At 44.0% G+C, this 15,569-nt stretch overlaps 1 protein-coding gene across 1 annotated transcript in view; it reads left to right on the top strand.

Moving 5' to 3' along the window:
• Positions 1-15,569, top strand: part of LOC142699057 (conserved oligomeric Golgi complex subunit 6-like) — a gene marked incomplete at its 3' end in the record, with an annotated part of 59,292 nt that overhangs the window by 30,533 nt on the left and 13,190 nt on the right. The window contains exon 4 of the mRNA XM_075847975.1: positions 5,238-5,296. Within this exon, the coding sequence (XP_075704090.1) occupies positions 5,238-5,296 (59 nt within the window). The remainder of the gene's footprint in view (positions 1-5,237; positions 5,297-15,569) is intronic.

Below are 15,569 nucleotides of genomic sequence, written 5' to 3' on the forward strand. Positions count from 1 at the left end.
AGTGCCCTCTGTGGATGCTGCCGCAGTGCCCTCTGTGGATGCTGCCGCAGTGCCCTCTGTGGATGCTGCCGCAGTGCCCTCTGTGGATGCTGCCGCAGTGCCCTCTGTGGATGCTGCCGCAGTGCCCTCTGTGGATGCTGCCGCAGTGCCCTCTGTGGATGCTGCCGCAGTGCCCTCTGTGGATGCTGCCGCAGTGCCCTCTGTGGATGCTGCCGCAGTGCCCTCTGTGGATGCTGCCGCAGTGCCCTCTGTGGATGCTGCCGCAGTGCCCTCTGGATGCTGCCGCAGTGCCCTCTGTAGATAATGCAACACACCCCTAGATAAGGCCACAGTGCCCTCTGTAGATAAGGCCACAGTGCCCTCTGTAGATAAGGCCACAGTGCCCTCTGTAGATAAGGCCACAGTGCCCTCTGTAGATAAGGCCACAGTGCCCTCTGTAGATAAGGCCACAGTGCCCTCTGTAGATAAGGCCACAGTGCCCTCTGTAGATAAGGCCACAGTGCCCTCTGTAGATGATGCAACACACCCCTAGATAATGCCAGTGTCCTCTTCAAATACTGCCACCCACCCACTTGTAGATAATGCCACAGTGCCCTCTGTAGAGGCTGCCACTGTGCCCTCTGTAGAGGCTGCCACTGTGCCCTCTGTAGAGGCTGCCACTGTGCCCTCTGCAGAAGCAGCCACTGTGCCCTCTGCAGATGCTGCCACAGTGATGTCAGGGGCTTGCCCAGAGCTGGAGTCCCGGAGCAGAGCCGCTTCTGGCACTCTGCCTTGGATTCCAGCTCTGCTCCTGACATCACTGTCCATTATATGGACAGAGATGTCAGGGGCAACCCCAGAGCTGGAGTCACAGGCAGAGCGCTAGTAGGCTCTTCCTGGGACTCCAGCTGTGCTCCTGACATCACTTGGACTCCTGCTCTGGGGAAGCCCCTGACATCATTGTCGATGTATGGACAGCGATGCCAGAGGCTTCCCCAGAGTCCCGGAGCAGAGCCGATAATAGCGCTCTGCCCGTGACTCCGCTCTGGAGAAGACCCTGACACACTGTCCATATATGGGCAGCGATGTCAGGAAATTGCACAGAGTCCCGGAGCAGAGCCGATACTAGCGCTCTGCCCGGGACTCCGCTCTGGGGAAGACCCTGACACACTGTCCATATATGGGCAGATATGTCAGGGAATTCCGCAGCGTCCCGGAGCAGAGCCTATACTAGCGCTCTGCCCGGGACTCCGCTCTGGGGAAGACCCTGACATTCTGTCCACATATGGGCAGCGATGTCTGGGAATTCCACAGAGTCCCGGAGCAGAGCCGACACCAGCGCTCTTCTCGGGACTCCGGCTCTGTTGAAGCCCCAGACATCGCTGTTCATATGTGGACAGCGATGTCAGGGAATTCCACAGAGTCCAGGAGCAGAGCCGACACCAGCGCTCTGTTCCGCTCTGGGCAAGACCCTGACACACTGTCCATATATGGGCAGCGATGTCAGGGAATTCCACAGAGTCCCAGAGCAGAGCCTGTACTAGCGCTCTGCCCGGGACTCCGGCTCTGGGGAAGCCCCAGACATCGCTGTTCATATGTGGACAGCTATATCAGGGAATTCCAGAGTCTCGGAGCAGAGCCGATACTAGCGGCTCTGTGTCCCGAGGGCCGCAGATGACAGCCCCAGGGGCCGCATGCGGGCCGCGTGCTTGAGACCCCTGATGTAAAGGTTGGTTTTGTTTATTTAAAGGGAATGTCCATCTTTTACCGCCATGCTATTTTAGGTCCAGCATTCTGCGCTGATTAGTTTTTTATATATCCGCACAGTTTCTTAATTACTTTATACATTTTCTAACATATAATGCTTGTGGTCAAGCCTGCCCTGCATAGCCATAAAGGTAAAAGCTAAAATTCTAGCTTTGTTCATACGCCACTAGGGGAAGCTTACGCCATACTTCATACTTTGAACTCAATGACAATAATAAAGTTCGTAAACTCCCCTTAGGCCTCATGCCCACTTCAGTTTTTTCCCTCAGGGTGCTATCTGTTTTTTTCACGCATAGCACCCTGAACCCATTCATTTCAATGGGCCCATGCACACTTCCGTTATTTTGACTGATCCGTTGTTCCGTTCCGTCAAAAGTAGAGTATGTCATACTTTGGTCAGTGATACAGTGACCGTGGGGCCCATAGAAGTCAATGGGTCCGTCAAAAAAACGGACGGCACATGGAAGTCTGGGCAGGGCGTGTCAGAGTTTACAGACTGGGACATGTGACAAGTTCAAATAAAGTTCAATACCTTCCGTTTTCTTAACGGAAAAACGGAAGCACAACGTCCGCTTAAAGAGGCTCTGTCATCAGATTATAAGTGCCCTATCTCCTACATAATCTGATCGGTGCTGTAATGTAGAGAACAGTGGTTTTTATTTTTAAAAACAATCATTTTTTAGCAAGTTATGAGCAATTTTAGATTTACACTAATGAGTTTTTCAATAGACAACTGGGCGTATTTTTACTTTTTACCAACTGGGCGTTATACAGAGGATTCTATGAGGCTGACCAATCGGCATCATACACTTCTCATTGTTCCAGCCCTGCATGATCCACAGCACAGTGTGATTGTGCTGTGGATCATGCTGGGCTGGAACAATGAGAAGTGTAGGACACTGATTAGTCACTGATTGGTCAGCGTCATACACTCCTCTGTACACCGCCCAGTTGGTAAAAAGTAAAAATACGCCCAGTTGTCTATTCAGAAACGAATTAGCATAAATCTAAAATTGCTCATAACTTGCTCAAAAATGATCGTTTTTCAAAATAAAAACCACTGTTCTCTACATTACAGCGCTGATCAGATTATGTAGGAGATAGGGCACTTATAATCTGGTGACAGAGCCTCTTTAAAACGGAAACATGTAACGGAAATGGAAACCACATGGATACCAAAATGGACAAACGGATCCGTGAGAAACGGCTGTGAAAACTGTGATGGAAGTGTGCATGAGGCCTAGTATTTGCTGCAGGCAACCTAAATTTATTTATTTTGTAATTATTTATTGGGTCTATGCAGGAGATTTGGAGCACTGTATCAGGATAATGGAGTAGCAACTGTTTTGGAAATATATTTGGAAATTTATCCACACTGAATTTTGCACCTATGTAGATTACAATAACAAAATAGCATTCCAGAGTGGACATTTACTTGAAGTCCCAGTCACCGACTTATAATGGTAGAGCCATGGATTCCATATGTTGCAGGGTGAACCCTAACTGGACTGAAGCTGCTTATGCAAGTTGGAGTGTAATGCTGTATCTGCGCTATACACCAGTGCTTCAGACACATAGTTCATCACAGAGGAGTAGAGGAACCATTTTCATGCCTCTGTTCTGCTAATCTAGCACGAATACTATCAGAAATTCCAGCGACGTGTCTCATACTTGGTATATAGCCTTATATTGGCAGTTGAGCGAGAGCATTCATAGTTTCGCTATTGTTTCAGTGGAGAGGGAAATCACATAAGGGTTAAAAGTGGAGGGTAAATGGCAGAACAAGGATTATGCCTTGAAACCCTGATGTTCACACTTGCGCTAAGGGGTTCCACTTGAGTTTCTGTTAAGCTTACCTGTACTTTTGACAGCAAGAGTAGCACAGTCTGCAGTTTTGTTCTTGTCAAATATGCAAAAACCTTGAATGACCCCTTTAAAGTCAATGGGGTCCATTAAGTTTTCACTTTGAATCGTCAGAAAACATATCCGTCATAGCGGTCATGTCTCTGTTGAAAACGGATATCATGAGGCTAATGCGATCAGAGCCTAAGATCCTCTCTGGTCAAGCCCAACCTCTACTTACTGAGTCAGCAGGCCTTCTTCATATGTGATCAGCACAAGTCATCATCCTTATGATACATTCGTTATTTCTCCATGTAGTACTCTTCTAATTCATTCATATTCTGGGTAATTATTATAAAAGTCCAATAATGATAACGTAAAAAAAAATCAGTAAACTTTGTAGCTCTTTGTGTATATTAGCGAATATTCATTATAAAGCAGTGATATGGCTTATATAATGTGGATTTATGCTAATGGCTTCGTCAAGGATGCTGCCTTTCGCCACTAAGTTTTGCACTAGTGATGTAGCCTCTTGCAGAATCCATCAGAACAAATCCACGTCTACAAGGAACCCAGTTGTCCATCGTTTGCATAAGATTGAACTATAGGCGAATTATGTCATTTTATCTCTCACCGACCCAGCCCAATTCTAGTGGTCTCCAGCTCAGAGAGCAGCTGTATATGAAAAAGTAAAACACATTTTTAATAAAGACTAATTAAAAAGTTACACCAAACACTCCGACTGAACTTTTTATTAAAGAAAAAAAAAAAAAAAAAGACCATCAAAGGTGTACATTTAACAACCATTCCAACAATAGAACACATACAATTGACTAATTTTCTATATTATATTACTGGACATTAATGTCAAGAATTTGATAACAAGAGGGATCACAACTCTCAATCTTTGTTTGTAGGGTCACATTTATAAGAATTTATATGCAATGGGGCTACACACTGTATAGTCCGGATAAAAATTCAACACACAGACTCCAGGAAAAGTTCTGCACCATCCCCGATATCAAGGAGGTCAGATGTGGTAGATGAAGTATCAGAACACACTTGGTGTATCCACTGCATGGTCTCCCAGCCTTCACGTCCAGACTGCAGCGTTGGATAAAATCTTTTGGTACTTTATTTCATATGCAAAATGACTGAATACAAAGCGCTCATAAATATATAAAATCTCCACGTTGCACGCCAAGCCACTCCCGCCGACCCTGGATTTCGCCTTGTCCAGCTTCTTCTGGGTCACATTCGCAATCCTTTTCTACTTTTACTAATTTTGGGATCCCCAACACGGATTTCTATGAATACCTGCACATAGGACAAGCTTTGTCCATGCTCTTGTATTTTTTATTGGCAATATTGACAAATGTCGGTTCCCATGATCGCTACGTATGATCACATCTCTTCACTTCTGAGAGCCTCTAGAATCTTTTACATACATAGGTGTGATGTATATTAGCAGCTCTTGTTAGAAGTTGTTCTTTTAGGATAAGTTCAGACGGGGCAATTTTTTTTGCAAAAAATTCATGCACTTGCATTTTCAGCAACAAATCTGCCACGTGTGAACATAACCTTATAAGCTTCTTTGTTTAGTTCTCCAGTAATTCAGATTTCTCAAGTTCTTTCTCTGTGTTTTTCAGGCAGCAAAAGAACAAACTCAGGATTTGATTGGGAAGACAACAAAGCTTCAAGCAGAAAAGTAAGTGGTATTTAGAATTACTTGGGTTCCTTGACTTGGTGTCTGGATTTAAGCATTTGAATCATTGTCACGCAGTCTTTCTGCTCAGTCATCCATTCCTGCTCTATAGATATTATATGTCAGATGAAGATGGAGCAGATTGCTTGCTGTAAAAGAGTTAGGCCTATTGCACACAACCGTAGTAACGACGGATCTGTTGCGGTCCATTTGTCTGCAAAAAACCTTTCATACTGCATCAGCGTGTAATCCGTATTCAGGATCCGCAACCACAAAGTTGATGTCGCCAGTTTGTCAAGCTGCAAATCCGGACCGTAAAATCACTTGTCCTGAGTTTTTGCGGGCCGGATTTGTAGCCCCGACATTGATCAGTGAACATCACGGTTGTGTGCATCGTTCCAAAGAAATAAAAGGGTTAAAAAAAAATATGATCTTGTGCATGAGGCCTCACACGAGAGAACAAGAGTTCATTTTTACCAAAGCAAAAAAAAAGCCACAAAACCTGCTCGTGTAAATACACCCGAGTTCTATCCTGACATTTACTTTCACACCTAATTGTGCTGGACTTGTCAGTGAGGAAACTTTCCTACCCTCCCTGCAGCGATCAGCGTTTCCCATGTACATTATGCATCACATTCTGTTGTTCTATGTTTTTTCTGCTCCCTACAGAAGAACGGCACAACGCAAAGTTTTATGAAATTATGCCCCAGAATTGTTGTTTCATGCAGAATACAAGTATTTACTAAAATATGTCAGCAGAAGTGACAGGTTCTCTTTAACCCATCTGGATATTTCAACATTTGTGAAGTGGTGTCCTCGCCCCCTGTGACAGTATATCTAGTTATCTATCTAATCTATCTTTCCTATCTATCCATCTTTCCTATCGATCCAATTGATCTGTCTGTCTGTCTGTCTGTCTGTCTGTCTATCTATCTATCTATCTATCTATCTATCTATCTATCTATCTATCTATCTATCTATCTATCTATCTATCTATCTATCTATCTATCTATCTATCTATCTATCATCTATCTATCTATCTATCTATCTATCTATCTTATTGCTGTCTGTCAACCCAAAATGTTAACCTGAATAGTTAAGTAAAAGTGACGTTTTGGCTTTCTTAGGAGAATATCTATGTGTGCTCAATATTAGTGTGCGGAATTATTATGTAACTAAATGAAAAAGGAAAATTTTCCCATCTCACTTGCTTATTTTAATCTGTTAACTCCTTAAAGACCGCCTGCCGTCTTTTGACGGCAGGCGGTGCAGGTGCTTTGTCTACAGCGATGTCTCTTGGTTTGGCTGTAAAGGAGGCTGATGAGCACTCATCCTCTAAGCAGGAGCTGTAACTTACAGTTCCTGATCTTGGAGCAGCCTCCTGAATACAGCTGGGGTCGAAAAACATTCTGACTCCAGCTGTTTAACCCTTTGATTGATCATGCCGTGGTCACGGACCATGGCGAAGGGGACTCCCCTTTTTGATCTCGTCATCAGAAACCCGGTAACGTGATCAAAGACCGGGGAATCCCTCTGCAGTCAGTCCCCTGGGGATCTAGAAAGGACCCCAGGACTGTCTGTTCAGTTTGCCTGCTGTTCGGGCACACTATGTGCTGCCCTAACAGCAGCCTGTGTCAAGGTGACACATTGTAATGTATTAGCATACAGGAGTATACTAATACATTATAAGTAAAAAATAAATTGTAAGTAAAGTTATCCCTTAATGGAATTTTAAAAAAAGTAACAAAAAAATAAATAAAAAAAAATGTCCCAAAAAAAGGTCATTATTTTGCATAAAATATATTTTCTTGCCCCTACATTACATAAAAACAAAAAACCTTTGCATATTGGGTATCTACACAACCGTAATAACCTGAAGAATTAATTTAACAGGTTATTTAGCATGAAACGTGAATGTAATAAAAAATATACAAGAAAAACCATGCAGAGAATCGCTTTATCCTATATTCACGTTTGTAAAAATAAAAAAATTTCTACCCCCTAGCGGCGAAATAAAAAATACTATTCCTCCTGCATAAAACAAGGCCTCATACAGCCGCATCAATGAAAGAATAAAAAAAAGTTATGACTGCTGAAAGGCAGAGAGGCAAAAACAGAAAAATTTAGCTGGTCATCAAGGCCTTTTCAGGCCTGGTCATTAAGGGGTTAAAGTGAGAATAATAAAAAAAAAAAACAACTCAATTTACAAATAAACATTTCTGACATTTCCACAAAAAAAAAAAGTGACTAATATAGCCCCCCATCTTTTCAATAACAGTCATAAGCCTTCCATCCATGGAATCTGTCAGTTTCTTAATCTGTTGACGATCAACTTTTTGTACAGCGGCAACCACAGCCCCCCAGACACTGTTCAGAGAGGTGAACTGGTTTCCTTCACCGTAAATCTGCCATTTAAGAAGGGCCCACAAGTTCTCAATAGAGTTTAGGTCGGTGGATGAAGGGGCCATGTCATTATTATTTCAGCTTTAAGGCCTTTACTGGCTAGCCATGCAGTGGAGTACTTTGTTGCATAAAAATCATGGTTTTCTTGGAAGACGCAGACTTTTCCCTGTACCACTGCTTGATGAAAGTGTCTTCTGAAAACTGGCAGTAAGTTTGGGAGTTGATTTTTAGTCGATCTTCAACACGAAAAGATACAACTATCTCATCTTTAATAATACCAGCCCATAGCAGTACCGCCACCTCCACCTTGCTGGAGTCGAAGTGGATCTCTGTGCCTGTTACTGATCCAGCAACAGGCCCATCCATCTGGTCTGTCAAGAGTCGCTCATCTCATCAGTCCATAAAACCTTTGAAAATCTGTCTTCAGATATTTCATGGCCCAGTCTTGACATTTCAACTTCTGTGTGTTGTTCAGTGGTGGTCGAGTTTCAGGCTTCCTTACCTTGGCCATGTCTCTGAGCACCTTGTACTTCTGACCACTCCAGGGAGGTTACAGTTCCAGAATATGACAGCACTGGAGGATAATGGGTTCCTGGTCGCTTCACGTTTGATTCTTCTCAATTCTTTGGCAGTTTTACGTTTTGGTTTTTTTCTCAACACGTTTCTTGCGACCCTGTTGACTATTTGCAACAAAACGCTTGATGGTTCTGTGATCACACGCCAATATCTTAGCAATTTCAAGAGCACTGCATCCCTCTATACACCTTGATATAGGGTCTTGATCTCACTAGGCCACATCACCTGATATCCTTCATCCAATAAACAGTCAAGTTTATACAGCTTGGAGTTCGAAAATATGCGTAGAAATGATGATATGGTCAAAACACTCACTTGCCTAATAATTGTGTACACAGTATTTTATCCTATCCCTCTCTCTCTCTCTCACCCCCTCTCTCTCTCTCTCTCTCTCTCTCTAGCCTTCCTCTCTAGCCTTCCTCTCTAGCCTTCCTCTCTAGCCTTCCTCTCTAGCCTTCCTCTCTAGCCTTCCTCTCTAGCCTTCCTCTCTAGCCTTCCTCTCTAGCCTTCCTCTCTAGCCTTCCTCTCTAGCCTTCCTCTCTAGCCTTCCTCTCTAGCCTTCCTCTCTCTCCTACTCTCTAGCCTCCCTCTCCTTCTCTCTCGCCTTCCCCCCTCTCCTTCTCTCTCGCCTTCCCCCCTCTCCTTCTCTCTCGCCTTCCCCCCTCTCCTTCTCTCTCGCCTTCCCCCCTCTCCTTCTCTCTCGCCTTCCCCCCTCTCCTTCTCTCTCGCCTTCCCCCCTCTCCTTCTCTCTCGCCTTCCCCCCTCTCCTTCTCTCTCGCCTTCCCCCCTCTCCTTCTCTCTCTCGCCTTCCCCCCTCTCCTTCTCTCTCTCGCCTTCCCCCCTCTCCTTCTCTCTCTCGCCTTCCCCCCTCTCCTTCTCTCTCTCGCCTTCCCCCTTCTCCTTCTCTCTCTCGCCTTCCCCCCTCTCCTTCTCTCTCTCGCCTTCCCCCCTCTCCTTCTCTCTCTCGCCTTCCCCCTCTCCTCTCTCTCTCTCTCTCTCTCTATCTAGCCTTCCTCTCTAGCCTTCCTCTCTAGCCTTCCTCTCTAGCCTTCCTCTCTAGCCTTCCTCTCTAGCCTTCCTCTCTAGCCTTCCTCTCTAGCCTTCCTCTCTAGCCTTCCTCTCTAGCCTTCCTCTCTAGCCTTCCTCTCTAGCCTTCCTCTCTAGCCTTCCTCTCTAGCCTTCCTCTCTCCTTCCTCCCTCTCCTACTCTCTAGCCTCCCTCTCCTTCTCTCTCGCCTTCCCCCCTCTCCTCTCTCTCTCTCTCTCTCTCTCTCTCTCTCTCTCTATCTAGCCTTCCTCTCTAGCCTTCCTCTCTAGCCTTCCTCTCTAGCCTTCCTCTCTAGCCTTCCTCTCTAGCCTTCCTCTCTAGCCTTCCTCTCTAGCCTTCCTCTCTAGCCTTCCTCTCTAGCCTTCCTCTCTAGCCTTCCTCTCTCCTTCCTCCCTCTCCTACTCTCTAGCCTCCCTCTCCTTCTCTCTCGCCTTCCCCCCTCTCCTTCTCTCTCGCCTTCCCCCCCTCTCCTTCTCTCTCTCGCCTTCCCCCCTCTCCTTCTCTCTCTCGCCTTCCCCCCTCTCCTTCTCTCTCTCGCCTTTCTCTCGCCCCTCTCGCTCTCTCTCTCGGTCTCCTTAGAACATACTCAAAACATTTTCTTGAGTCCTTTCCATTTCTTCATTTGGCTTTGTGCTGCACGTTTTAGTGTAGTCTATGTGTAAATCCTCTCTCATGTGATGTGCCCTTGCACAGTTGTGGTTTTAGAGCTCAGTACGACTCCTTCATCCTGGGCATATGACAGCATAACCATAATTGAGATTTAACAACAGCCTGGCAGGCTGCAATGTGTTATATGATGAAGCTTTTCTTTTAGTGGCAAGTTTAACTACTTCTAGATTGTGCTAAGCAAACATTTCCTTCTTGACAGTTCATAATGCACACGCCGGACGTTTTATTTTTTATTTGTAATAAAAGACGGGTGAGTTTACAGTAGGTGGCTTTCCTGCCGCATTCGTCTCTGTAATGGTTGCAATTCCGTTTGTCATGTTCTCTTGAAGTAAAGGAATAATTGATCAGGATGTCTCATTAAGCCAATTTATATCTAATCTCTATTTTGTATTTAGAGTAGATCATTGTGCTGCTTTAGGCGTAGTTGTATTTAGCGGGACTTTCTACCTTTTATCATCATGTCATTTTTAGGTACCAAATTCTGCACTCATTTATTTCTTAATTTTTTTTTTGTATACAGAGCTATAAATCCCCTGTATAGATATGGATTGAAAACCTCACTTTTTGGCTCCCTGCAGCTGCCACTAGAGGGACCTTAGGCGCTCACTGGATACTTTTATATTCAATGTATAAACAGTATGCTCTAAGCTCCCTCTAGTGGTAGCTGCAGGCATTTGTGTGTGCAGGGAATTTGGAGCTCTGTATCAGAAAAGCAAAGGATGTATTAAGAAATTAATCAACACTGAACTTTTGAACTCATTTGCATAAAATAAAAATGGCATTTAATGTTATTGACAAGGTTTTGATTGTATCCTATATATTAGTTTGAGAGTTTTAGCAATTGACTATTAATAACTAACGGCACTAAACGTGATGTACAGATTCTCAGGTTTAAATATATATTTGACACCGCCATATTTAAAGGGTTTAGTTCCTAACAGTAAAATATTACTTACTTGGGCTCATGTGGTACGTAAGTCTTGGGGGTTATCCCTGTTTGCTTCCGGTGAGACCCTGTACGAAGCTGTGTCATGGACCGCCCTGTCCTCTCTAAGTAAATGCACCCTCTCCTGTAATACCTAACAGGGTGAATATTTTTAACAGATGACTGGGCCAATCACAACACAGCTGCAAGCTCCACGAGGGTGGAGAACCCCTGAGATTACAGTAGGCTGGGCAAGTATAAAGCTGGAATCACACATGCAGTTTTTGAAGCCAGAGCAAGGAGTGGATCCAAAGGAAGGGGAAGTATAAAGGACAGATACGTTTCCTTCCTGTTAGATCCACTCCTGGTGATGGTTCCAAAAATTGCACCAAAAACTGCATGTGTGAATCCAGCCTATAGCTCAAATTTTATGGGATGGAAGTCTTATAAAAACCTTGTTAAAGAAGTCTGTTTTGACTGACGCATTGGATGTCGGCACTTCCCATACTGTTAATAAAATGTGAATCAGAGGGTTTATGCATTTAGTCGTACAGATTTAGCAGCTAGCAAGATATGCAGAACGTAGGATTGATTCCAGTATAGAGCTTTATGGAACCAATATATATGGAAAATAAGCAGCAGTCTGGCACTTGGTGCCACATGTCTGTAAAGCTCTTTACTGTGTAATGTTCCATATAGTGCAGATACAGTAACATGATGTCACATAGAAGATTGAGGGCTGGGTGAGATAATATACTCAGGTGTACGCTTATATTTTTGGGGTATTATGATGCCAAAATCTCAAATTTGTTCTATTTTCTTCTGTATTTAGCCGAAAGTTGTATTGCCGAAGGGCTTGTGGATAAAGTTTAATTAATTTCTGAGTGAGTAATAATTAAAGGGGTTGTCCAGTTTCGGCAAATATTTGTAATTTTTTTTGTATAATTAAGTTATACAATTTTCCAATGTACTTTCTTCATTGATTTCTCAGTTTTGTAGAGCTTGCTGTTATTCAGTAGGAACATTCATTGTTTACTTCCAGTGGGTAATATTCTGTCCATGGTCATGTGATGGACACTCAGGTGCGTGGATCGTTACAGTTTGTGTGTCAGGGCTGTGTCTTCTAACGATCCCAGCACCTGTGTGTCCATCACATGACCCTGGACAGAATATCAACCACTGGAAGCAAACGTAAGTAATTTACCTTTTAATAATCCCTGGTTCACATTATGGCATCCATTTTCAAAGTCACAGGTGTTTTTATGTAGAAACCCACATGGCTTAGGTTAGATTGTTTTGCCGTGATGACGTCACAGAGTGCAGGTTTGGAAAAATTTCTGGATCTATGTAGTCAGTAGGTGGATTGCCTTCTTAAAACTTCAAAATAGCTCATGGTCTGATAGCTCCTAAAATGTACAATATTTTATCCATCCCTGATATAGCTATAGAACCTTCAACAACCGCCATGTTTTATCCTCCTTACAGGAAGGGCATTGCAGAATTTTTGACCTTGTAGAGCTGATGTTGAGAATGAAGGGGTCCTCACCCCTGTTTTTAATGGAGTGTATATGCTACAGATGGACGGTTAAGGCCCTTTTACATTGGTCAATTATCGAGCAAACGCTCGATCATCTGCTGATCGTATCGTTTTAAATGTGCAAAATATTATCGTTGTCGGCAGCACATCTAGCTGTAAACAGCGAGACGCGCTGCCGACATGATAATAATGTATGGGGACGAGCGATCGGAGTAACGAGCGCTCGTCCCCATACATTGTTCCTTGTGAAAGGAGCAAACAAGCACCGATCAACGAGTTAGTCTCGTTGATCGGTGCTCCTTGCACCAACCAAAATTGGCCAGTGTGAAATAACCTTTACTCCCCGTTAAAATGAATAGAAGTAAGGGTACACTCACGCAAGGTGGTACCATTACCGCACTGCAAAAACTGCATGTAAATATTGCGACATTCTAAAAGTCGAAGACCTAGGAATGCATAATGCCCTGAAAACCGGGTGGTTTGCAACCGCACTGTATAAATGAGATTTCATAAAATGTTATTCCATCCAGTGCAATGCCTGGCCGCAGTGACAAAAGGGGCAAACCGGCCTTCTACTTCTCTACAACTAGTCAGTTTGGTAGCTGCTGGAGTACATTACCTGTAATCTATAGCTGCAGCTCAGAGTGAAATACTATCACTCTTTTTTTTTTTTTTTTTTTTTTTTAAACGATTTTACTTTTTTATTTCCAGTTTTTTTTCCCGACCATTTAATTGATTTTAACCACTAATACACTAAGCCCTTATTCACACTACAGGGTTTCCCGGCCGGGTAACGGCCGTTCATAAATCGGCCGTCACCCGGCTGCAGTAGGAACAATAGACCCCTAATGGGGCTATTCACACGGCCGATTTTTTGATGGGCGTGGGAAAACCGGCCGTCAAAAAATGGGACATGCCCTATTTTCGGCCGTTTACCCGGCCGCCCGGCTCCCATAGAAGTCTATGGGGCCGGGTAATACACGGCCATCACCGGAATGTGTCCCGAGTGATGGCCGTGTCTACCGTCGCTCGCTCTCTACTCCTCACAGCACAGAGTGCATGTGAGGAGGAGGAGTGTATCCCATTCAGAAGAAGCGCTGTATGCTGGAGGTAACACTGTGGGGGTACTCCTGTAGCGACGTCCCTGCTCTGCTATGTGCAGGGGTACTGTGTGGCAGGGCTGGGGTGTACAGCAGGTGGAAGGGGGCGCTGCGCTGGCTCCCTTCCCAAATTGCCCTGGCCCGGCGAATCAGCCTCCTTTCCGCCCTGGCGCTTCTTCAGGCATCACTACAGCTATAGCAGCCATAGCGGCTGCTAGCGGCGACACCTTCCATGGCCGATGGCGCCGCTAGCAGCTGCTGCAGCTGCTACTTCTGTAGCGACGCCACTATAGCAGAGCAGGGAGGTATCTCCCTGCTCTGCTATGTGCTAGCCCACATTAGCTCCCTGAAGGAGCGGAATCCCTGTGTGTTCGGGGATTCCGCTCCTGGACAGAGTGCTTGATGTCTCTGTCCATATCTGGGCAGTGACATCAGGGGAAACTCCTGAAGCGGAATCCCCGAACACTCTGTGACCGGGGATTCCACACCAGGAGAAGCCAGTAACGTTCAGTGTCCATAAATGGAAACAGACGACAGGGGCTTTTCCTGAAGTGGAATCACCGTCCACATGGGGATTCCCCTTCAGGAGTTGCCCCTGATGTCACTGTCCAGATATGCCCGGCCCGGAACGGATGCAAAACGAATGCAAACCGGCCGGAAAAACGGCCGATTTCATCGGCCGACACTCGGGCGGGACCCTGTCGCGTGAATAAGGCATTAGGCTCTATTTACACTGTATAGTGTACATCATATGCTGGGTCGGTATTTCTGGGCATAATTTATTTTTTATTTTTGGATTAACGTAGTCAATAATGCTTTTCCATACAGATGCACCCAGTAAAAAAAAAAGAAAATCTAAATAAAAAATATATTTTTATTTCATTTTTTATTTTTTTTTTAAATGGGGCCCTGCGGTATCTATATACTGAAAGCTTATATACTCATTTTATTGTCCAAATTTACTTCCGTTCAATATATTTTATTTAAATCTGTATTCAATTCCTGTAAGGATTATTTTAACTTAACTACTAAATAAAGCAAGATTTAGGCACTGTTCGCACAGAGGTTTTTTTTGCCAAAGAAACCGCGGCAAAAAATTTCCGAAATTGCCTTCTATTGATTTCAATGGGAGGTGGAGGCATTTTTTCCCGCGGGCAAAAATAAGCAACATGCCCTATCTTGATGCGTTTTCTGCCTCAAAAACCCCATTGAAATCAACTGGAGATAAAAATAAACGCATTATTTGCCGCGATTTTTCATGCGTTTTTTTTAATTATACGCATTTTTCGGCAAAAAAACACTTGCATCTGTCTGAAGAAATGGCTAACAAAAAGCCTAAAAAAAAACACGTAAAAAACCGGAGCTGATTTTTCCAGGCAGAATTTTCTGCATGCAAAAAACTCTGTGTGACCAGGGCCTTATTATACTCCAGAGAATTGTATTTCTTATTTTGATGTCGTAGCTCGTTCTGCTGCTTTTTACTTTTTTTAAATGTCTTTATTTCATGGCGTTCTAATTAACAACTCATTTTGAATCTGTAGAATAATTTTGTTCCACGATGAATATTCAATAGTTTTACCCACAGGGAATATTTTTTCCTGAGTGGGAAAAACGTAAGTTTGGACCGGCATAGACTTGGTTTCAGCTTTGAAAGCAACTAGAAAACCAGAAAATGATTGTAAATATTCAATAACTTTATAGACTGCCAGGTTTCTCCCAATAAGTAATGCAGAATGACAATCTGTGTAATGTATTCAATGCAGCAACAGTTGGTGATCTGAATAAGGACATATTATAAGGGCGCTATTGTTTCTGAGACTGTAGGGAATTTCGTATTCCCTAAACGTGTTCTACAGATTTATGTATATACAGTTTGGGTTGCTCTTTAATGCATTTAGTTTTATTTAATTTTAAGTAAGTCTGTAAAAGAGAAACGAGCCACAAAACTAGATGGTACACGGCGTCCAGTCCGGTGCAAAAAAGACTTACGTTTAAGTACATCCAACGCGAGATCGCTAC

Source organism: Rhinoderma darwinii, unplaced genomic scaffold (genome assembly GCF_050947455.1).
Source record: "Rhinoderma darwinii isolate aRhiDar2 unplaced genomic scaffold, aRhiDar2.hap1 Scaffold_121, whole genome shotgun sequence".
Classification (NCBI taxonomy): Eukaryota; Metazoa; Chordata; class Amphibia; order Anura; family Rhinodermatidae; genus Rhinoderma; species Rhinoderma darwinii.